The 23543-nt window shown below is 37.9% G+C and overlaps 1 protein-coding gene across 1 annotated transcript in view; it reads right to left on the bottom strand.

The window, feature by feature from the left end:
* Nucleotides 1-23543, bottom strand: part of LOC136825092 (uncharacterized) — a 467192-nt gene that overhangs the window by 121718 nt on the left and 321931 nt on the right. Inside the window, exon 11 of the mRNA XM_067081135.1 lies at nucleotides 7443-7595. Within this exon, the coding sequence (XP_066937236.1) occupies nucleotides 7443-7595 (153 nt within the window). The remainder of the gene's footprint in view (nucleotides 1-7442; nucleotides 7596-23543) is intronic.

Genomic DNA, 23543 nt, shown 5'->3' with positions numbered 1-23543 from the left:
TGCCCCCTTATCCAGGCTTCGTGAGGCTTACAGAAGAAGCTTGGATCCGGTCAGACAAGGGTTCCTAGGAGACTGTCATCATCCCTAGGGACCAAGCTCAGTCGGCTCTCCTGCGCACTCTGACGGAGTGGCAGGCAGAAAAACAAAAGTTGACCCCTTTCAAGGGCAATTTCACGATGTTCGCCCTGGGAGAAGACCTTCCCACCCCTTGCTTGGACAAAATTGCTCTGGCTACGGCCCGAGCATGCTTTGATGGTAATCCGTTACCACAGTTAAGGGAAACAGACCCTACTTCCCTGGTATTCCCAGGAAGTAATGAGTTCTGGGTGGACGCCCGTCCACTTTCACTGTCGGGAAGCTGGACCCCTTCTGCGCTTCCACGCAGTTTAGTGAGCAGCTCCCTGCTGCCGGAATCATTGTTGAAGGCGGAGTTTGAGACCCGGACTAAGTTAGCCCGGTCCTTGAGCTCCGGCTGCCTTACTGAAGCTACTGCCGTCTCCTGCTCGACGAGCCTTTTTCCAGGTCCTGGCTAAGTCCTTCCTGGCTGGCTTCCAGTCTGACTTGTGCGAGTTTATCATGGCCAGACTGGAATGTAGAAAATTCATCTTTGCTGATGCTACTATCCGCCACGAGCCTAACAAGCTCGTTAAAAGTTCGATCTGGGGACCTAACCTCTTCCCTGAAGACGAGGTTACATCCGTTATGACCGAGGCTACACGGGCCAATCAGAGTCTCGCGCTCTCGCTGGGGCATTTCCGCCTTATAAGCGCAAGACCCCAGAATCGGCCGGCCCCAGACGAGAGGAGGCAAACGCTTCAGGAGGCATAAGAGGCCCCATCAGGCGGTAGTTCAAGCCGTCCCGGTCTCGGCAGTGGCCCAGCCCTCCACCTCCAAGGCTCACCCCAACAATATGTGCTGGTCCAACCAGCTGCACCCTCTTATGTGGCTTCACCAGCATACAACCCCACCTATGAGGGCCGTGGGTTACTTTCACGGCCTCAATAGGGTTGCAAGGGGAGGAAGAGGCAAAGCCCCCATAGAGGAAAAGCCAACACCACCCCAAGGGGGAAGAACCTGGACGTGGTAGAGGGGAACAAACCCGCCCCTCCCACTGAGAAACACAGGTAGGCGGGTCGCCTGTTTTGGTTCAGGGACCAATGGACCTTCAGCCCTTGGGCACACAGCATTGTGTCCAAAGGGACTAGGGTGGAGCTGGATCAAGAACCCTCCTCCTCTAAACAGATTTTACCAGCCACCCACATCAATCCTAAAGGATTATGTAACAGAATTGCTCAACAAACGAGCAATAAAGAAAGTAAGGCACCTAAAGTTTCAAGGCAGGTTATTCACTGTTCCCAAAAAGACTCCGATCAGCAAAGAGTGATCCTGGATCTGTCGCGTCTAAATCTCTACATAAAATGCGACAAATTTCGCATGCTTACGGTAGCTCAGGTACGGACTCTACTTCCGCGTGGAGCCGTCACCACCTCTATCGATCTTTCAGACGCTTATTATCACGTCCCAGTTGCGCGGAACTTCTCTCAGTTCCTCGGTTTCAGACTCGGGGAATCAAGCCTACTTCTTCAGGGTCATGCCCTTCGGTCTGAACATTGCGCCCAGGGTATTCACCAAGCTGGCGGACACGGTAGTACAACAGCTCCGGTCCCGAGGGATATCCCTAGCAGCGTACCTAGGACGATTGGATAATTTGGGCTCCAACTGTTCCGGAGTGTCAGAAGGCTACGTCCATAGTCATCAATTTCCTGGAGTCGCTTGGTTTTCAACTGAACAGAGAAAGTCCCGCCTGACTCCGAGTCCCGGTTTCAGTGGCTGGGTCTCCAGTGGGATCTGTCCTCCCACACGTTATCTCTCCCTTCCCAAGAGGAAAGAGATAGCATCTCTCACCAGGAGATTTCTCAAAATCCATCAGCATCCCGCCGATCCCAAGAAAGGGTCCTTGGGTCTCTTCAATTTGCCTCAGTGACAGACCTGCTCTTAAAAGCGAAATTAAAAGACATAAACAGAGTGTGGCGGAGTCGAGCAAATGTCAAGCTCAGAGACAAGGTCTCCTCTATCCCTCGAATCTTAAAGACAAGACTGCGGCCTTGGACCACAGTCAAGGCCTGTCCAAAACAGTTCCGCTTTCAATTTCCCCTCCGGCACTAGTTGTTCACACAGACGCTTCCTAAGCGGCTGGGGGATATTCACCAAAACAAAAAGTACAAGGAACGTGGTCCACAATGTTTCAGCAGTTCCATATAAACACCCTGGAAGCTATGGCGGTCTTTCTAACTCTGAAGAAAATCCGCCCCAACCGGATTCATATCAGGCTGGTGTTGGACAGCGCAGTGGTAGTTCATTGCATCAACAGGGGCGGCTCCAAATCAGGCCGAGTAAACCAAGTAATGGTTGCTATCTTCTCCCTGGCGAACAAGCACGGCTGGCACCTGTCAGCCACCCACCTAGCAGGTGTCCGAACGTGGTGGCGGATTCCCTGTCCAGGACTACCCGTTGGAGACGGAGTGGTCCCTGGATGTGGAATCTTTCAAATGGATTTGCCGCCGGGTTCCGGGCCTCCAAGTGGATCTGTTCGCAACGGAGAGCAACTTCAAGCTCCCCTGTTATGTGGCCCCCAACCTGGACCCTCAGGCGTTTGCCACAGACGCAATGACAGTAGATTGGAACAATTGGGAGAAGATTTATCTGTTCCCTCCAATAAATTTACTGCTGAAAGTATTACACAAACTCAGGACATTCAAAGGTCAACCAGCCCTAGTAGCCCCTATTGGCCGAAGAGCAATTGGTTCCCTCTCCTTCAGGAACTGGGATTACGGAGTCTTCGGATTCCCAAGCCCATTCTGACCCAGACAGTACAAACCAAGACTGTGTCAGCTTCCTCAAGAATTCAGAATGCCCTAGTTTTATGGACTTTATAAAATTCGCAGCTCAAAAAGGAGCAAACATTGACCCTGTCAACACTCTGTTTTTAGAATCAGATAAAAGAGATTCTACTCTTAGACAGTATGACTCAGCAGTCAAAAAATTAGCCTCCTTCCTTAAAGCATCTGAAGCCAAAATCATGACAGCTAATTTAGGAGTTTCCTTCTTTAGATCACTGTTTGAGAAAGGCCTTGCTCCGGCCACTATTACCACAATCAAGTCGGCATTGAAGAAAGTATTTCTTTACGGCTTTAAAATCGACCTTACAGATTCCTATTTTTCATCCATCCCCAGAGCATGCGCTCGTCTGAGACCAGTATCACGCCCACATTCTGTTACGTGGTTTCTCAATGACGTCCTTAAGTTAGCATCAGAGATGGATAACTTTCATTGCTCTTATCAGGATCTGTTAAGGAAGACTTTATTTTTGATTAGCTTGGCTTCAGGTGCTAGAATCTCAGAGCTGTCGGCTCTCACTAGAGGTGATAATTTTGTTAACTTCCTCCCGTCTGGAGAGGTCCTCCTTTCCCCTGACCCTAGATTTTTAGCTAAAACGAAGACCCACAGGACAGGTGGTCTCCTTGGAAGGTGGTGCCCTTCCTCAAGACCAGTCTTTATGTCCAGTTTATACACTTAAATCTTACCTTTTAAGAACTCCACAGAGTAAGTCGGGTCCTCTTTTTATCAGGGAGAAAGGTGGTACTCTTTCACTGAATGCTATAAGACAACAAATTCTGTATTTCATTAAACAGGCCAACCCAGATTCAGTTCCTAAAGTTCATGATATTCGAGCAGTTGCTACTTCTATTAATTACTTTCATAATATGGACTTCTCAGAGTTATCTAAATATACGGGTTGGAAATCACCTCTAGTGTTTAAACGCCACTATTTAAAATCGCTCAAGCCCTGAAATTTTCTACAATAGCAGTGGGAAGTGTCATCTCCCACCTTAACTAATCATATCCTTATCCTTTCCTTTTCCCCGCCCGCCTGCCTCATTTACTTCTCTGCTTATTCTCCTGGTTGATTATGCCTCACTGCCTGGCCCCTCATATTGATGTATCTTGTACCTGTTGATGGAAAAAGTGTAATCTGACATGCCATGATTGTTTTTTTTGTGGGTACTGGACAGTTTTTTATTTGGCTCCATGTACCCCAGATATATGTATATATTAATTTTTTCATTGATCTTGTCTCTTACGTGTTTAGCCTAAGTTTACGTGTATAGTATTAAGGTTATATTTGCATTTAACCTGCACATTTCATGTTTCACCTAGCTTTAAGTAATTTTAAGATTTTGGGGTTTTTTCCCCGTCAGTGCTGGGGACCTCCCCATGTTTCATAGTATTAAGTTTTTTGATGTGCCTTAGATTTAGTATACCTTAGTTTTAGTATTCTTGCTACATGGAAGAGATTCTGAAACAAATTAAAAACTATTTTGGTTAAAACTTTTGCTTTTCTTCAGATTACCTCCCTTTTTTTCCTTGTAGTTGCAGCCTTGGCATGATTCTCTATCACTATTTCACCGGCTGACACGGGACTGGACTCAGAAAAGGGATTTTGACAGAAGGAAAATCTATTTCTGAGGAAGGTCCCGTGTCACCCGGTGACCCTCCCTGGCTCACCTAGTACTCCCCCCCTACTTGCACATGCCAAGTCTGGGGTTAGTGCTAGCATGGAATGAAGTAGGTGGCGCTGGTGTCGCCGTCCTGGAGGGTGTTGAGTGTGGGGGCTGTAACGGCTCACCGCTCTGTTCGGGGTTTTGATAAGAGAGATCTTTCGAGTATATTTCCATGGTAGTGGTACTTCACTCACCCTTCTTTATACCGACGTCTTCCTAGAAGACGCTCGACTGGGGGGTAGTAACCCCAGCTTTCCTGAAAGCTCTTTTTCTCTGGTATATCTAGCATTGTTATACCTAGAAATTCGTGCTGTAATGGAATTTCACCGGGTGACACGGGACCTTCTCAGAAATAGATTTTTCCTTGTCAAAATCCCTTTATATATATATATATATATATATATATATATATATATATATATATATATATATATATATATATATATATATATATATATATAAATATATATATATATATATATATATATATATATATATATATATATATATATATATATATATATATATATATACTATGTGTATATAACGACATAAGATAATATACACAGCTCCTGAAGTAATTTTTATGAAATGCTGAAGTTAAATTGATGAAATAAATTACAATTATTGCTGACTTTAACAATTTAGAATAAAAAGAAACCAAACAGTTTTTGGTCGTTATTCAGAATGAAGCGCATCTAAAGTTCAGTCACATGCACTGAACATGTCGAAAAGTAATAAAACAGTCAAGTGAGTACCTTTTTCATATTTCAGTCAGAATAATGTCGATAAACTACAATTACTTATTGTTTTTCATTTGTGCTACAGCTGGAAAATAAAATCAGAGAAGAAAGTAACTCACGACCGATACTAAGTCAGATTGCATTGGATTATAGCCCTTCCACCCACTGCATTGAAAGACCAAAATTCTGTGTAGGAGAACGAACAGCCCAGGTCATGTTGTCTCGCTACATAGCAATGTCGCCAAGTGACTGGCGAATTCCCGCATTAGATCTAAAAATTCAGGAAAATTATTATAAAAGGGGGTTCGGGGGGAAGTGTTTTTGTTTGGATATGGTCAACAACATTTCCTCGGACCTAGAGAAAATATATTATAGAGGATTAACCTTGAAAGGAAGGTGGGGAAAATCAATCGTATATATACGTACTAAACACCACAGTCAAAATATCTGCTCCCTGTATATATACATACTAAACGGTTAAAGGGTTAAGGGTTAATTACTTGCCATTTTGCTTTCATTTACAATTTCAAGCTCATTGATGTACTTATTATTTATTTATTTTTAAAGAATAATTTACTACTGTGCTCCATTTTAGTGTGACTCCTGATGTACGGATTTTTCCTTTTCTCTGTTTTTAGCCCTGGAGGTGGGATTTGTATTGTACCCCGTACGTAGGTGATGGAAATAAATTTATAACTGAAAATGCTGAAATTTCTGCTGACCATACTGTTCCTATCTATCTATCCTGATATTTTACATACAGAATCCATTTATACTGTATTATTTATGTGGTGAAGTACTGTATAAGTTTGTGTCTTTCTACTAATTTTTTGGTAATCTATTCCATTGAACAATCACAATACAGTATAATAACTGTACTACTATAATGATCCATGGCTCAATTCATACCATCAACAATGAAAAAACTGGTCAAACAAATGTTTACATGCTTGTGTCACGGTAAAAAAAGACAAGGGAGCCAATACATAGGTAATCATTACAACAAATTAATAAATTGTCAACATTTGCTACTGGGACTGGGGTGTGAAAACTAGATCAAAATTATGCTGAGGATAAATGCGAATTTCAGAGGGAAATGAGGAATTAAGGTCTGTGTCCTCTGTAAAGAGCATTTGTTCTCATGCAAACAAACACTGAAAAATTATGAGGATAGGATATCAAAGGGGATTTGGAGAGAGCACAGAGCTTGGAATGGAGAATATGTATACCTAGGACAGGCCTAAAAATGACCATGAAAATTTAGGAAGAATTTACAAGACTACAATAGGTTGCCTAAGCCAGAAGCGAGATACCACTGTAGCTTATGCAGTATAAAAATGGTTGTAAAAAATGTAAGAAGTGTAATCAAACAAGTTTTTTTTTGTGTTTGTGAGCAACAAGGAACCTCTCCTCTGTTCCTCTGAAAATTTTCAAGTTTCTACTATTTATTAATGATTTTAAAAAATGTAAGAAGTGTAATCAAACAAGTTTTTTTTTGTGTTTGTGAGCAACAAGGAACCTCTCCTCTCTTCCTCTGAAAAATTTCAAGTTTCTACTATTTATCAATAAATGTTCTTGTGCAATCATAATTTTACTGTTATGTAAAATCAAGAAATAAGTCAAAAAGGTATTCACCCATCAGTAAGGAGTTTGCATGTAAACTTGTTTTAAAGAGTGAGCAAAGAGGAACCAGTGGAAATTTGGGATAGACATATTAACCCCCATATATAAATAGTGGCCTGTATTGTCACTTTATATATTTGTAATTACAACTGCAGTTAATAATAACTCAAGTAATCTGAGGTGTTCCAAGTTCAGCTGACAATGAATGAATAAACAAAAAGCACCAGTCATTACCAACTTGCTTGAAGTAGCTCATGGCCTAATCAAATGCCACATTCTTTGTTACGAAAAATTACCAACAGGTTTTATAATTCACAGGGGTCTGGTATACATAGCTACAATGAATTTGGAGGGAAAACAGTTAAAAATTTATCAACTGTTTTCCAGACAAACTCTGCATCACCTACAGTGTGGTCCTTCTTGAGGGAAAACTTCTACTGATGGGAATGCTCATGCTTGCAAAGAACATGAAAATAAACTAGATTTGTTCTCAAATTAAGAGTTATTTACTCACCTTCAGCTTCCAAACATCAAAAGTATTAGCCATGGTATCTATATATTCCACAGCTTTATGCTGAAAAGCTTCAGTTACAGTTACATGAGCAAGGTGACATGGGATAGCTTGAGCAGGAATTCTTTTTATTATATTTTCTGGGCATGGCTGGACCTGAAAGATATGAAAATCTATCAGTCTACATAACAGAACACGTTACTGTGCACAGATTTCCATTAGGACTTCACATTACTCTAAACACAAGGCCAATGGATAACCACCCTTCTTTGGCCTATACCCTCCAAAAATATAGCAGAGATGAAAAAGGGAGGAAGCAAGGAAGGAAGGAAGGCAGGGAGGAAAGCCTCAAACATGAAGAGAATTCCAAAAGCATAAAGAATATCTTTTCTACACATAAAGGCATTATCTATTATCAGTGCATAACACTCCTCATTGGCATGTGCAGAATAAAAGTTATTTTACTGACATAAATAGCCACAGAAACATTTGATAAAACTCTACAAGGAAAAGGTATAATAATCACCTACACTGGCACCTCAACTAAACATACTTTTAAACTCACTGGATATTGTTACTTATAGGATATGTCTGACTGCAGAAAAATAAATATAATACTTTGTACTAAATGGTATAGTCTGGTAACTGTGCTGGGCACAGAGGATACTGAAACAAACAGAACTGATACCTGCCTGTCTAACTGATGTTTCCTAGGTAACTGACCCATCATGCCCCGCTCTGTACCTTTCTTCCACTCACTTGACCATATAGTGTGTGTTTGACTCTTTAAGGAGACTGCATATCATATCAAATGTGATCTTTTATGCAGGGCATAATTCACTGCATAGCCACCTTGCTGAACAAGTCTAGCATGGGTGTGTTTTTGCCAATGTCTATATTCCTTGCATGTGCTTTTGCTGTGTGCCACATTGTATTTTTTGTTTGAATGAAACAATAATCAAACAATTACAGTACCTATTTTTTCTGTTTGATAATGAATACCATGCTCATTTGCTGTACATGAAAATGATTTCAATTACAGAACTTATAAAAGGAGTTAATTTTCATGTGTGTGGGGAAATTCATTAAATACACATCAATAAAATAATTTTTTTTTCAGAATGAATTCTCAAATTTTTATACTGTAGTTCTCAGTTAACAATAATACATACATACTGTACAATGCTAAAAATATATTGCTTAACCCTTAAACGCTGAGCCTCTATTTACAAAAGTGTCTGCCGAATGCTGGCGTGGTTTGAGAGTTAGCGCCGAAGCAGAAAGAAAGTTTTTTTCAAAAAATCACAGCACGCTTAGTTTTCTAGATTAAGAGTTCATTTTCGGTTCCTTTTTTTTCATTGCCTGAAGTTTGGTATGCAACCATCAGAAATGAAAAAATATCATATAAATATTGGAATATATGACAGCACAAAAAAATTTCACATAATTGTAAAAGCGCTGAAGCAAAATCATGCAGTTAAAGCTAATGAGTTATTTATTTTTCCCGTTGTATTGTACACTAAATTGCGATGATTTTGGTATAAAACAAATTGGAAATCGTGATTTATATAAAAATATTTCAAACCTGATAAAAGCTACAACCATGAGTTATTTTTTTGTATTCTACATGAAATTGCGCACATTTTCATATATAAAACGTTATGTAACAGCAAATATAAAATGGTAAAAAATTACGACAAAGTGACTAAAGAATTTCAGAGATTTTCAGCAGAGTTAAAAATGCGAGCAACACGTAAGGAAAAAGTTTTTTTCAAAAATTCACCATAAATCGAAATATTGTGCTAGAGACTCCTCGTTTGTTGCAAAATGGAGGTAAATGATTGAATATTACTAGAATGTAAGAGTTTTAGCTTGCAATTGCATTTTTCGACCATTTCGGTTGAGTCAAAGTTGACCAAAGGTTGAAAGTTTGGCACTTATTGTGATTTATATGAATATGTCAAAATTGATAAAGCTACAACCGTGAGTTATTTTTGTTGTATTCTACATGAAATTGCGCGCATTTTCATATCTAAAACTTTATGTAACGGCTAATAGAAAACTGTGCAAAAATTACGACAAAGTGACTAAAGAATTTCTGAGATTGTAAGAGCCTGACACCGTCTCTTCCAAACCCGTGTGTGTTCATGTGTTTGTCGTCCATTGGAGTGGCAAGACATTTGGCGTCTTCACAAACAGAAACATACACACAGTTTGATACAGAAGATTTGTTGGAACATTATGAGTACATGATTAGAATGCTTGCATGGCAATGCAAGTAGTGGTGATTGTACATACATCAAGACAACAATGGTTAGGGAGAAACAGACTGAAATATTGTATGGTTGAAATCGCGTTCCTTTAGAGAAAGAAAACGAGATGCTCTTGTTGTCTTGTCCACTCCAATGGACGACGAACACACACGTGTTTGGAAGAGACAGTGTCAGGCTCTTACAAGATTTTCAGCATAGTTAGCGCGGGCGGACGTAAGGAAAAAGTTTTTTTGAAAATTCACCTTAAATCAAAATATTGTGCTAGAGACTCCTCGTTTGTTGCAAAATGGAGGTAAATGATTGAATATTACTAGAATGTAAGAGTTTTAGCTTGCAATTGCATTTTTCGACCATTTCGGTTGAGTCAAAGTTGACCAAAGGTTGAAAGTTTGGCACTTATCGTGATTTATATGAAAATATGTCAAAATTGATAAAAGCTACAACCGTGAGTTATTTTTTGTTGTATTCTACATGAAATTGCGCACATTTTCATATCTAAAACTTTATGTAACGGCTAATAGAAAACTGTGCAAAAATTACGACAAAGTGACTAAAGAATTTCTGAGATTGTAAATTATTTCTGACATAAGTCTCTTCAAACCGTGTGTGTTCATGTGTTTGTCGTCCATTGGAGTGGCAAGACGTTTGGCGTCTTCACAAACAGAAACATACACACAGTTTGATACAGAAGATTTGTTGGAACATTATGAGTACATGATTAGAATGCTTGCATGGCAATGCAAGTAGTGGTGATTGTACATACATCAAGACAACAATGGTTAGGGAGAAACAGACTGAAATATTGTATGGTTGAAATCGCGTTCCTTTAGAGAAAGAAAACGAGATGCTCTTGTTGTCTTGTCCACTCCAATGGACGACGAACACACACGTGTTTGGAAGAGACGGTGTCAGGCTCTTACAAGATTTTCAGCAGAGTTAGCGCGGGCGGACGTAAGGAAAAAGTTTTTTTGAAAATTCACCTTAAATCAAAATATTGTGCTAGAGACGTTTTCGTTTGTTGCAAAATGAAAGTAAATGATTGAATATTACTAGAATGTAAGAGTTTTAGCTTACAACTGCATTTTTTAGTGACCATTTCGGTCGAGTCAATATTGACCGAAGGTTGAAATTGTATAATTATCGTGATTTATATGAAAATATGTCAAAATTGATAACAGTTACAACCATGAATTATTTTTGTTGTATTCTACATGACATAGCACACATTTTCATATATAAAACTTTATGTAACGGAAAATAAAAAAACAGTGCAAAATTACGACATATTTGACTAAAGAATTTCTGAGATTTTCAGTAGAGTAGAAGGTCAGAAAACGTCGTATTGAAAAAGTTTTCAAAAAATTCACCATAAATTGAAATATTGTGCTAGAGACTTCTCGTTTGTTGCAAAATGAAGGTAAATAATTGAATATTACTACAATCTAAGAGTTTTAGCTTACAATTGCATTTTTCAACCATTTCGGTCAAGTCAAAGTTGATCAAAGGTTGAAATTTTGGCACCGTGATTTATATGAAAATATGTCAAAATTGATAAAAGCTACAACCATGAGTTATTTTTTGTTGTATTCTACATGAAATTGCGCACATTTTCATATATAAAACTTTATGTAAAGGCTAATGGAAAACAGTGCAAAAATTTGACAAAGTGACTAAAGAAATTTCTGAGATTTTCAGCAGAGTTAGCTGATGCTTTCTTTTGGGATAAGAAAGAAATTGCGCATGCGCAGCTGATTCACATTGTACACAAAACAACAGCGTGATCAAACTCCCAGCATCCTCAAGGCGCGATTTAAAATTTTTCGCAAACAAGGCCTATAAGTATTTTTCCGTGAATATTTAAAAAAACTTTTTGTAGTGGACATATTTTACGTCCACTCGGCACCCGACAGACAACTTTTGTCGACGTAAAATACGTCCAGTCGGCGTTAAACGGTTAATATACATACTACTATGCAAAAATGGATTTATTCATAATTATGAACAATGTGTCTACAACACGAATGAAAAAGGGTCCCTGTACAACATACTGACACTTTTAATCCTAAGGTTCCTGACATACTTTGATATTATTCATTTTAATGTAAGTGTACAGTTTATGTATTAAAATGTTAGTTTATTTTATACAAAAATTCACATTAAATTTTAGAAAATAGTTTCAATAATATAATACCACAAAAATAATAAAATCTTTTTTAATGATTTTATCAATGTTTTTAATGATTTTATCAATATTTTTAATGATTTTATCACTGTTTTCAAAGAGTTAATCCACCTATTAACTCTACATGCAGCTACCGGACATACATTTTATGAATCCACAATACTTACATCTTAGGTTTTTTACAGTTTTTTTAAAAAGAGAAATTTATGAAACTATCTACTACACTATGAGTTGGTGGAATACAAAGTATAGATCATAACTTTATGAAGGTGACAACTGATGGGGGGAGACAAATTGAAATATTCTGAGCCTCTCTCATCAGAACCCTATTCCTAACATTAACTATTATGATAACTCCTTTTATATTAACAATAATGACACAAAGAAGTTCTTGCAAGCTGTTGTAAAACAGTAAAACTGAAACAATACATACAAATACAATAAAAAAAAAGGACTGTACAGTACAGGTTGACCATCACTAATCCGGCATCACTGGGACCTGGAGGGTGCCGGATTAGCCATTTATTAGGCTAGAATACACGAAACCCAGTAGCTAAGCACATCATCTTAGAATTAAAATATCCCATAAATCAAGTACAAGTTGGATAATAAAGAAAAGACAATTATCAAATACAGGTAGTGCTCGAGTTACGATAATTCGACTTACGATATTTTGAGTTTAATTATGATGGGGTTAGCAATTAATACTGGTACTGAAAATATTTAGAAATATTTTTAGAATTTGCATGGCGCAGGCAGCAGGTACAATCAGGCAGCGAGAGAGACCAACTTACAATAGAAAAACTTCTTTTCCTCCATCTCTTTATTCCATCTGCTAGTTAAAAATGTAATAGAGAATGATAAAAGCATTGTTAGTAATGTTATACTCTTCCAAAAATGCGTACAGCCATAAACAACCGAACGGGAAACTGTTGTTTTGCTAATAATCGTATTGGATAACAACTGTTATGCTTGTATTTCAACCATCGCATTTTAATACAAAATTACCGTAGTAATGTTACAAATGACGTTAAGTACTGTAAAATAGGACTGATATATTTTTTACACTATACCCTTATTCGCTTTGGAGAAAAGATCGGCACGGAAATATACTGCTACAGTAACTTAAAGCTGTAGCTGAAGCTGAGAAAACAATGTTCAAGCTGCTAATGACTATAAATTATCGTGCATCGGCAACATGGATGAAACTTGACCGTAAATAAAACTGGAGAGAATGTATTTTAATCAAAACTACTGGGCATGAAAGAATACAAATTACTACTGTTTTCCACGCCGATAAAAGATAAATATTAAAGCTCGTGGGATGAAATCAAGAGAAAATAGCGAACGGAATCTTTTTTTTTTTTTTACACAAAACAAACATGCCACCAACATGGCCAGCCGTGATTCCCGCGAATGTCATATATTAACGGAAAAATAGCTAAATTAATTTCACAACGAAACGTAATTAAGTTATATTTCGACTTAAAACACTTCATATAACGAAAAATATCCTATGTCCCAAATAAATAAAGTATCCATATTCATTTACGCTAACTAGAAGCAAGAAAAGCGCTTTGAACTTTGTTAAATGTGGCAAAAATAAACACCCGCGATACCGATTCCCAAAACAAAACATTGATATTTACAATACAATTGGAAACAATGTAGTAAAGCATAACTTTTAAAAGATCCATGAAAAGATGCACATTTGTTATGTTGATGTTTGTATAATACTGTTAATATGTGAATAGAGTTCAGTATAATGTAGGCTAGGCTACCAGTTTGTTGATGCAGCACACTGCCACCAAATTGAAGTGGCGACAAGCGAGTTAAGCGCAGCGACCAGGAAATTTGAAAATTAGTGCGGAAACATTGAAATTACTCTAGCCGAAATTTGAGCGGATTACTGATTGTTCGGACTACTGATTGCCGGATTAGTGATGGTCAACCTGTACATACTACTCACACATGCATGCATGCATATGTTTGCTGATTTTATACAGTGAGCAGCTACTGTTTTGAACTTGCATTTTGGTTTCTCCACATTAAAAATCTAATAAAAATTTTCTTCCCCGGTTATTAGGCATACAAATACAGTATTTTTACATAATAATTACCTCATCAGCAACATGTAAGCTAACTGAACTTAGGAAATCAAAGACCACCAGTTGAAACCTTGGTTAATTTGCAGTGCAACATACTAAAGGATACTACTTTATCAAAATTTGTAATACATTAACCATGCACAATACAAGAGCAAAAGAGATAGTAAACTGAAGACATTCATACAATTATTTAAGGAGGATTACAAGATAGTAAACTGAAGACATTCATACAATTATTTAAGGAGGATTACAAAATTTAGAAGTCATTTGTATTTTTCCTAAGATACAAATGTAAGCCTTCATAAATGGAAATACTCATGCAAGGTGCGCTTCGACTGTCTTGACTCAAAAACAAAATCCTATCACCGTAGCTCATAATCTATCATGACCTCATGTGGTCTACCTCTTCCAATGTTTGAATTAGCCACTGCAGCCAGTTTACCGTTCTCGCTAGGGATAGACTGACTACCACAGTGGTGGAAGAGGAGGGTAAAAACTACCTTCATGAAAACGTAGGTTTGCAACCTACTTAAAGTATAAATAACTTTTAAAACTTGTGACTTGTTCCAACAGGAATACAAACCTATGCTTTCATAAACAGAGACTGACTCTTAGGCGGGAGGGCAATCTGTCCCTACTAACTTGGATGGGCATACCACATGCACAATGGGCCCCATGGTGAATTCCGGGTCTGCATGTTGCGAGACTTCCTGAAAGCCAATGAACTGGCAGGGTGTGAAAGGATAAAACAAACACTAAAAACCTGATATCTGATTTATTCACGAACTCATACACAAACTTCATGTTAGCTCAACCATACCTAATAATTAACCCTTCACGGACAGGCTAAATATATACATATAGCACACCACCGGACCAGGCAAACTTCAAGGTTGGCCAATTTAAGAAAAAACACTTCAAAGGAAAGTGGAAGATATGCAAATACGCATGGTGTAAAAAAAAATAAATCCTAAAAAATTTTCAGTACCTTCCATGAGAAGAAACTTGTAAAAATATGCTAGTTTTACAAAGTTACAAATTTTTTCTAATAATTTATTTTATTTTATTTTGTAAAATTATAATTAGAGCTCCCACAATATCATAACAGTTAAGAACTAAAGCAGTAACAAATTTTGAGTATATTTATTGTCAAATATTTACAAGAGTTACCGAGATGGAGAGATGCAATACCTTTTTGTGAGGTATAAATGTTTTTTTCTAATATTTCTTTGCACTTTTCTTTGTAAAACTACAATTTTAGCTGACATACTATCATAAAAGATAAGAACTAAAACCAACAGCAATCCCTGGGTATATTCATGAGCAAATAAATAAGACAACATCATGGGATAGAGAGGGCAACACATTTCCCTGTCAAGTCTCAAGGCACACTGATCCCCTCTGTCCTGTGCTGAGCTACTACAGTTGCCATACGTCATTTATGGATCAATGAAGTGATATGAACATCTTTCCCGCCAAGTTCATTAAAATTGTATGGCACTTAATATTAATACTCATATAAGTTAGCCCAGCCATCACTCAAAACCTGTTATAGATCATTTGATGATGCCTGTCCATCAAGGGTTAAGCTAACTTAATCCTAAGGACATTCGTATACAGTATATACATATACATAACTCTTGATGATCATCAATCTTCTGCACTTTTTTAATAAAAAAAATATGTAAAGAAATAAAGTGAGTACAGGTATCGTCCTACTTATAATGAGGTTAGGTTCCAAAAAACCTATCATTTGTTGGAAAAACCGTATCTCAAATTTAGCCTCGCCTACACTAAGGCATTCAGTACCATCTATACATACATGGTAGCCTAGCCTACAATGTACAGTATACTCTATGTATATATGGTGTAGCAATTACTAATATCATTCTGGAGGTTCATGCAAACTGACTTATGATAATTCAGTACAAAGAGAAATTGAATAATGCAAACAAGACTTAGCCCAGTCTACACTACACAGTATTCTCTACACATATACAGTAGAGTATAGTAATTATTAGTATCAGCTAATTCTGGAGGTTCAATGCAGATTGACTTTTGACAATTCAGTACAAAAAGAAACTGAATAACACAAACAAGAATCAGACACGTACTGGAAGGGGTACTCCTTAAGATTCAGTCCATCGTCGGCATACTGGAATGGTGATGGCTACGTATAACTAAAAATTGGAATAGGAGGGGATGATAAAGCAGCAAATTTGAGTTTTAAAGTATTTACCATATATACTTGCAAATCACGCAACTTTTTAAGACCTAATTGTGAAGCTAATTTTAAGGGATCACATTATACACGAGATATAAAATTAGCTTATGTAATGTTCACATATTAATATTGTATTATAAAACAAAAACATAACGAATATGCATCTTTTCCATGGATCTTTTAAATAATTATGCTTTACTTCACTGTATCCAATATTATATTGTATGTATTCTCATATTACAGTCAACCCTTCTTAAGACGGACTAATAGGGGAGCCAGGGTGTCCATCTTAGTTGATAGTCCAGTTTAACCAATGTTATCTATATATACCTATAAATATACTGTATTTAATTATTTTTATAAAGAATATGGACAATAAACCAATGTAGATGCCTAGAATTCAGCCGCATATGTAGATGCCTTGGCACAGACATAAGCGCATAATTCTGTTAAGTAAAATGAAGTGGAGTCTCCAAAATGAAGAGTAAGATTTTTTCCTTTTTTCATGTTTTTTTTTATTTTGGTTATTCATTCATCAGTTTATTATCTATACTAATATACTGTTAAATAAATGTGAGATGATTAAGATCATCAGTAATAAAAGTGGGACAATTAAGACCCTAAGTTCACTAACACATCTTGTTCTCAACAAAAACATTTTGTAAAATGCAAAAATATACATGATCAAAATTATTGTAATTCAACTTGTGAATTTTAACGCTAAGTATGACTATAAAATACATTTCATCATATCGATCTTGGAGAGAGTTGATTTTTATTTTACTGACGTCGTCATCAGTTTGCTGTCGTAAATCTGAGGACGGTCCAGGAATAGGATTTGCAAGTGATGGCGCATCACCACAACAGACTGCTGTGGGATTTTTCATACCACTATATTAAAGTTAAAATTATTGTTGAATTCATGTTTTCATGAGGAAATAATTATATAAAGAAAATTATTGAGTAATTTTTGCCATCAGCAGTCAATTAATCATGATCATGGCAACATTCAAACTTAGTGCCATCCCACATATGTCTATAAATAGAACAGAAGTAGAGGGCTGTCACTGGCTAGCAGATCTCCATGGCAACCAGCCAGCCAATCAGGTTTTAGCTGTATTCTGTCTGAGAAAGAATGTTTGCTCAGAGAAGCTGACAATGACGTAAGTGCGTGTTTTGAATACAAAACATAGTTTTTAATAGTGTATGTATTTTACTGGTTACATGAAGAATAGAATGAATTCCTTCTTATCACTTTGAGTGCAAAATTGTTGGTTCAGAGATTCTTCGGCAACAAAATATATATAAACTATATGTAAATACATGTACACTATCACGTTCTTTCATTATGGTTGTAGAGATCTGATGTAAAAATTAAAATGTATTTCTTTATAGAAGAAAGTGATTTGATAATAAAATTATATCTTCTTTCCAATCGTGCTAGATCTTATTTCTTTAATCAAGACTTAAAGGGACAGTTATGTTCTCTCACATGAAGTTGTTACCTTTATTCATGCACCCTCTTTTTTTTCTTGTCTTTTATTGGTGATAAACATTTTGATATATTACATTGTTTTCACATGCTTACAACTTTCATTCTACAGTATGTTGTATTTTGGATTACAAGATCTTTATCAAGATCCCTTACTAATTCCTAACTTCCTCTTTTTAAGCTCCCCCTTTTTTAATAACAGTCATGACCCCTTTTTTTTTAATAACAGTCATGACCCCCCTTTTTTTTTAATAACAGTCATGAGATTACTGTGCATTAGGATTTCATAATGTTATTTACGGAAATGTCTGATTTATGCTGAGGATAATGCTAACATCTGGAAATATTAGGATTCAAGAAATATCTAATCTGAAGTCATATAATTCATCGATAAGTTATTTGTTATCTAAGTAACATAAAACTTATCTGAATGATATAACGTTATCATGAGACACCTAAATAACCTGAACATCATAACACCCAGTAACAAGACCGCTCCTTAATTCCCTAGTTAAACACTACCCCCTCACCTAGAAAGGAAGAAACAAACATCACAGACACAGTTACCATTGGTTATAATCATACACTCGAATATCTTACTCATCATATTTTGAAATATCATCTTTTAGTATTTTGGTTGATATGATTTTTCCTAGGCATTCATTCAAAAATAAAAATTTTTTTTTTTATTTTTTTTATTTGTAACAAACAGACAAATTGTATTCTCTGGTGAAATACTGCCCGAGGACAATTTGAAGTCGGCTAGTAGTAGTATAGTAGTAGTACTATTATCATTATCATCAGATACACTAGAGTTTGGCTCATTACTTGGTTGTTTCTAGATAACAACCTCTAATAACCTTACCATGATAGCGGACAAACCCTTCAAAAGATTTTCTATCCAACTCTGAAACGCGTAGTAGCTGATTTCGCCATAAGGAAGGGAATGGCAGTCAAAATCCTATCATTTATATGTTTAGAATATGCTATAACGAGTGAAATGGGAGAACTTTTATCCCTTCACACACACACACACACACACACACAATTACTTTACAAATTTATTAAAACGAATTTCAGGATGTTATTCACTGAGCTGTGATTTTTCATTTTATATGCAGAATGAGAGAATATGTTCAGTAATCATGTTAATTACGTGTTTTGGTAGCTATAATTCATAAAATTAGCGAAACTAATATGCTATAACTATACGTACAAATCAGAGAAGAGTTTACCAATCCTTACAAAACGTCTATGCACAAGGATTCATAAACTGCATATCCAGGAACTGCTACTACTTCAGAGAGTTACCATATTTCTCCATCGGTGGTAATTCCTCTCAGCTCCCATGAAGCTGACTGTACATTTGTTTTCATTAAAAGAGACTCCAACACCATCAACTCCTCGCCTTCTGGCAAAAGTTCTGACATCCACTAATTCAAAATACAAGCATGAGAATACAGTTTATCATACACTTTACACTAACACTGTGTCTAGTAGCTCACATAACACAATCTCTGCTGAAGCAGTTCATAATATTTCAAACTATAGTTTTCAATCTCAGCATACTAACAGAATAAGTTACACACATCAATCATAGTCCAACTTCCTACAGGTGCAGACCTTTCCATAGTCTATTCCTTACATGAGAAAGGTCCTGCTATTAAAGATGGTGAACAACGACTAACAATAACAATAAAAATAAAATTCATGTACATATAAAATAATAATAAATCACTTGTGACAAAATGAAAAAAAAAAAAGTTTTCATACAGATCATCTTTTAACACTACAGAATATGAGAGGCACTAACTATATGTTGTTAAGGTTACCCAAATGCTAGCATAACATCCTGTACTCACCAGTTCTTTGCAAAGTCTTGACAGATCCTCTCTAGTCCCTGTGGCAGAACTCATCCACCCCTGAATAGGAGGGAGGTTAGGCTTCATGCCTTAGATGACTTGCTGGGCTTTGACTATGAGGCCCAGGGTGTACACTTCTAGAGATTTGTGGACAGAGTCTCTTAATTAAGCAGATGGACGAAAATGTGGTTTGGCACTTCCACACACCCGCCTTCAGAAACTGTAGCATGCAATGGTTCCTCCTGTATGCCACTGAGGTGGCAATGGCCTGGTCTGGTTGTCATGGGCCTTTATCTTTCCTGGAGACTCTGCTTTGCTTCTACTGGAGTAGTAGGCCCTTGTGATAATTTTCCTCAACCAAAAGGAGATAGATAATTTCCCTCAACTAAAAGGAGATAGTGTTTTTAGACACCTGCTTTGTTGTGCCAGTTCCGATGAAGAGCCTCTTGCATCCTGGTCTCAGGGGTGCCATCCCCTTCATATAGTGTACTGCTTCAGGGCTCTCCCTGGACAAAACAACAACTCTTTATCTCCCTCGACGAAGTCATTCAGGAAGGGGATGAAGAAACCTTCGAATCTGGTCCAGGACTGAGGGGTCTTGAGCCATGGCTACAAACTCCGGTATGAACTGCAGGGGCATCACCAACCTTTAGCGTGAGTGATGAAGTATGAGAAGCCATCAACTCCCAGACCCTCTTGGCAGAAACAAGTGCCAGGAGGAATACAGCTTTGAGGGGAATCCTATTCAAGGCCTGGTGGAGGGGATTGTAGGGGGCTTCTGAAAAGGCAGTGAGGACCTTGGTGACATCCTACTCTGGGGGTCTTACCTGTCCCAGATGGCAATTCTTTCAGAAACACCTTAAGATGGTGTCATGGGTAGATGCAATAACGTTGAAGAAATATACTGAAAGAGAAATACCTCTTTTCCAAATCGTGACTGCTTCCTGTGTTGCTCGAAGATGTCATCACAGTCGGTTACCATTGTCAAAGTCCTGTGGACAATTAGCGATTCAATGAAAACCCCTTCTTGTGGAAACAACACCACATGGTATCTCATGCCATGCCTTTGTAACACGGCGCAATATTTAATCCACATTACATCAGAAAATTTGTTCTAGAAGCTTCTATGGCATGACCGGAAATGGGCAGTTATTAAGGAACCAATCAGTAAGCAGAAAATGAAAAAATTCCTTATATGTGTTACAACTGTTGGGAAACAGATAAGAATATTCCGGGTAGGAAGATTACGTAGCATACCAATTGGTCTATCTTCAGAGGCGGTGAAGGGTTCCGCCCTTTTTTCCTCTCTTTTAACAGCGAGTCTTTTCTCCTCTCTCTCTCTCTCTCTCGCGGCTTTCCACGCTCTCTCTCTCTCTCTCTTACTCACAGAGATCTCTTTCGTTCTCGCATGGATTTCTCTCTCTCTCTCTCTCATCCCACATTAAAGAAATGAAATGGGTCGTAGAAGGAAAACTCAATCTTTCCTACAAAAATAGATTTATTATTTAAAGCAACCCAACAAGCAATGAACAAAAAAACAAAGATTAAAATGCATCATAAATGAAATTGTCAAGTAAGAAAACATCTAACTCAAGATTTAGTCTCAGTCCAACTAAAAATCTGATAATGGCTAATAGCCTGCAAATTCAAAAATTCTCACATATTCCATTATAGACTTTGTAAGGTCTAGTCTCAAGTCTCCCACATAAAATACTAGACATTGCAAAGGTTTGCGACTGTCTTTCTCTATGATCACACCAACATGATAACATCATGTTATTGCCCTAAAAAGTCATCACCACAACCACAACCATGACATCTGTCGGAAAAAATTAAAACAAAAAATACTCCCAAAAATATATAAGTGCAAAAACACAATAATGAAAAGTCTAAAATGCATGAGTAAATAGCATACTGGTAAAATATAGAACACAATAAAAATAGAATATTGAAATGGTAAAATATTCATCCACTTCCCACACAAGATCAAAAATGTCTTGAAATATGGTAAAAAAACATAAGTTCAAAATGTCTTGAAATATGGTAAAAGACCATAAATCCACAATTCACATAGAAAACGAAGAGTCTGGACTGTATCTTATTTTGCCAATTCTAAGAGCTTGCCACACTCAAAGATAATGTCTTCACGATCTCGTTCTAGGTCTGCTAATGAACGACCGAACTAATTTTTGGGCAGAATTAGACACAAAATCGAGATTCTATAACACACGAACTCTTGTACGCAATAGCGCTTGGTCATATGACTCGGCCAATACCGCGTGTTCATCACATTAACTGCTGAGATGTTCAACTATTTGCTGAATACAAGGATTCTGCAACTGACGGCTTCAACAGTACCATCTCGCAACCAAAAATTCTTCCATCACACTCTGTACCTTTTAATGTTATGGCGGCCATATTTTCTGAAATATATGGAATGACAATTGTCTGTTGTCATTAGCTCTGCCCATACAGTGGTATATAAGCTTCCAGAAGAGACTTCCCTAGACAGATAGAAACAGATAGAGACAGAGAGGCAATCAGAGGTCGGGCAAAGCAAGGTTCCGACAGGAGTATCCCCTTCAGACTACTTTTACTCCTATCTCCTTAAAAATCTTGTTCTGCCCAAGACAAAGAGAAGCAGCCAGCCCTTCCTGCTTGTGATGAGAAGTCTCTAAGCCCTTCATGTTCGATAAGAGGTGAAGCAGCGAGCCCTACATACCAGTGACGAATAGAAGTAGTCAGCCCTTCCTGCCTGTGTGGGGGAGAAGTCGCCAAGCCCTTACTGCCTGTAGAGAGGAGTCGTCAACCACCACACCAGCATCACCTCTTCAGCTGAACTCCCAGCCACGAAGGATAACTCACCAACTCGCCATTCAAGTATTATAACTGCTCTACCTTCCAACCTGTTCCCCCCCCTATCTATAACTGCTTTGATTTATTTTGTAGTGTCATGTTGCATGAGTGCAAACGGGGAAGCAACATTTCGTTTTCTTTGTAAATAAGGTTGTGAATAAATGTGTTGTAGTTTTGTGAGAGTTTTTTCTTATATTCATTTCCCATATTTCAACTGCTGGTGTTGAATCTTTATTGTTTACAGTTTGAAAGAACCTACAACAATTATTGGGTCGTGACATTTGGCTGACAACTTCCAAGACTTGGAAGGGTTATATCTCTTTGCCAGAGGACCCAGTCTTTTCATGCCTCAAGAAGACCAGGAAATATGGAATGTCCTTCACTGTTATCCTGAGGGGATTGCAATTCAGCTGATGACACCAACGACAGTGCTCTGTCCATCTCCCCTGGTAGATATCAATAAATGAGTCTGAAGGTAGCTGAATGTCAGCTGCAGAGTCCTTTGAAAATCCCTTCTTTTGGAGGAGTTTCTGAATAGCGCCCCCTCCATGAAGCTAAAGGGAGGCTACATTGCAATGGCACCTTCTGTTGTACTCCTGCACCAGAAGGTTGGGGGGTTGGGGCAATTCTCTTGAACATCCACCAGTGGGTGCAGCACATTGGCAAACCACTCAGCCTGTGGCCACATGGGGGCCACCAGGGTCATCCATAAGCCCTGAGACTGGTAGAGCCTGTTCAGTATCCTTCTCAGTTGACTGAACAGAAGGAAGACGTACATGTTCATGTTCTCCCACAGATGTTGCAAGCAGCCTGCATTGCCTCCCTCTGGGTCTCTCCACCACTTCAGATCTTCCTTTACTCTCTTGGTCACCTTTATAAGCTTTGACGAGTCATTCTTCAGTCACTTCCTGGTCTCTTTCATCCAGCACTGGAGAGACTGGAAGTGCACTCTGTCACACAAAAGCAGCTTCTCAAAGAAGACCAGATGTCCCAAGAGAATCTGCCATTTCTTTGCTGGCTGGGGTGTCTCAGCACGAAGACGTGGAAGATATCCAACAGGTTGGTTTAGCTCTCCTGCAAAGGGGAAGGACCTTTGTGACTACGTGT

This window comes from Macrobrachium rosenbergii, chromosome 37, assembly GCF_040412425.1.
Source record: "Macrobrachium rosenbergii isolate ZJJX-2024 chromosome 37, ASM4041242v1, whole genome shotgun sequence".
Classification (NCBI taxonomy): domain Eukaryota; kingdom Metazoa; phylum Arthropoda; class Malacostraca; order Decapoda; family Palaemonidae; genus Macrobrachium; species Macrobrachium rosenbergii.
Note: the sequence above shows the minus strand (reverse complement) of the source record. Positions and strands in the feature narration are given on the sequence as shown.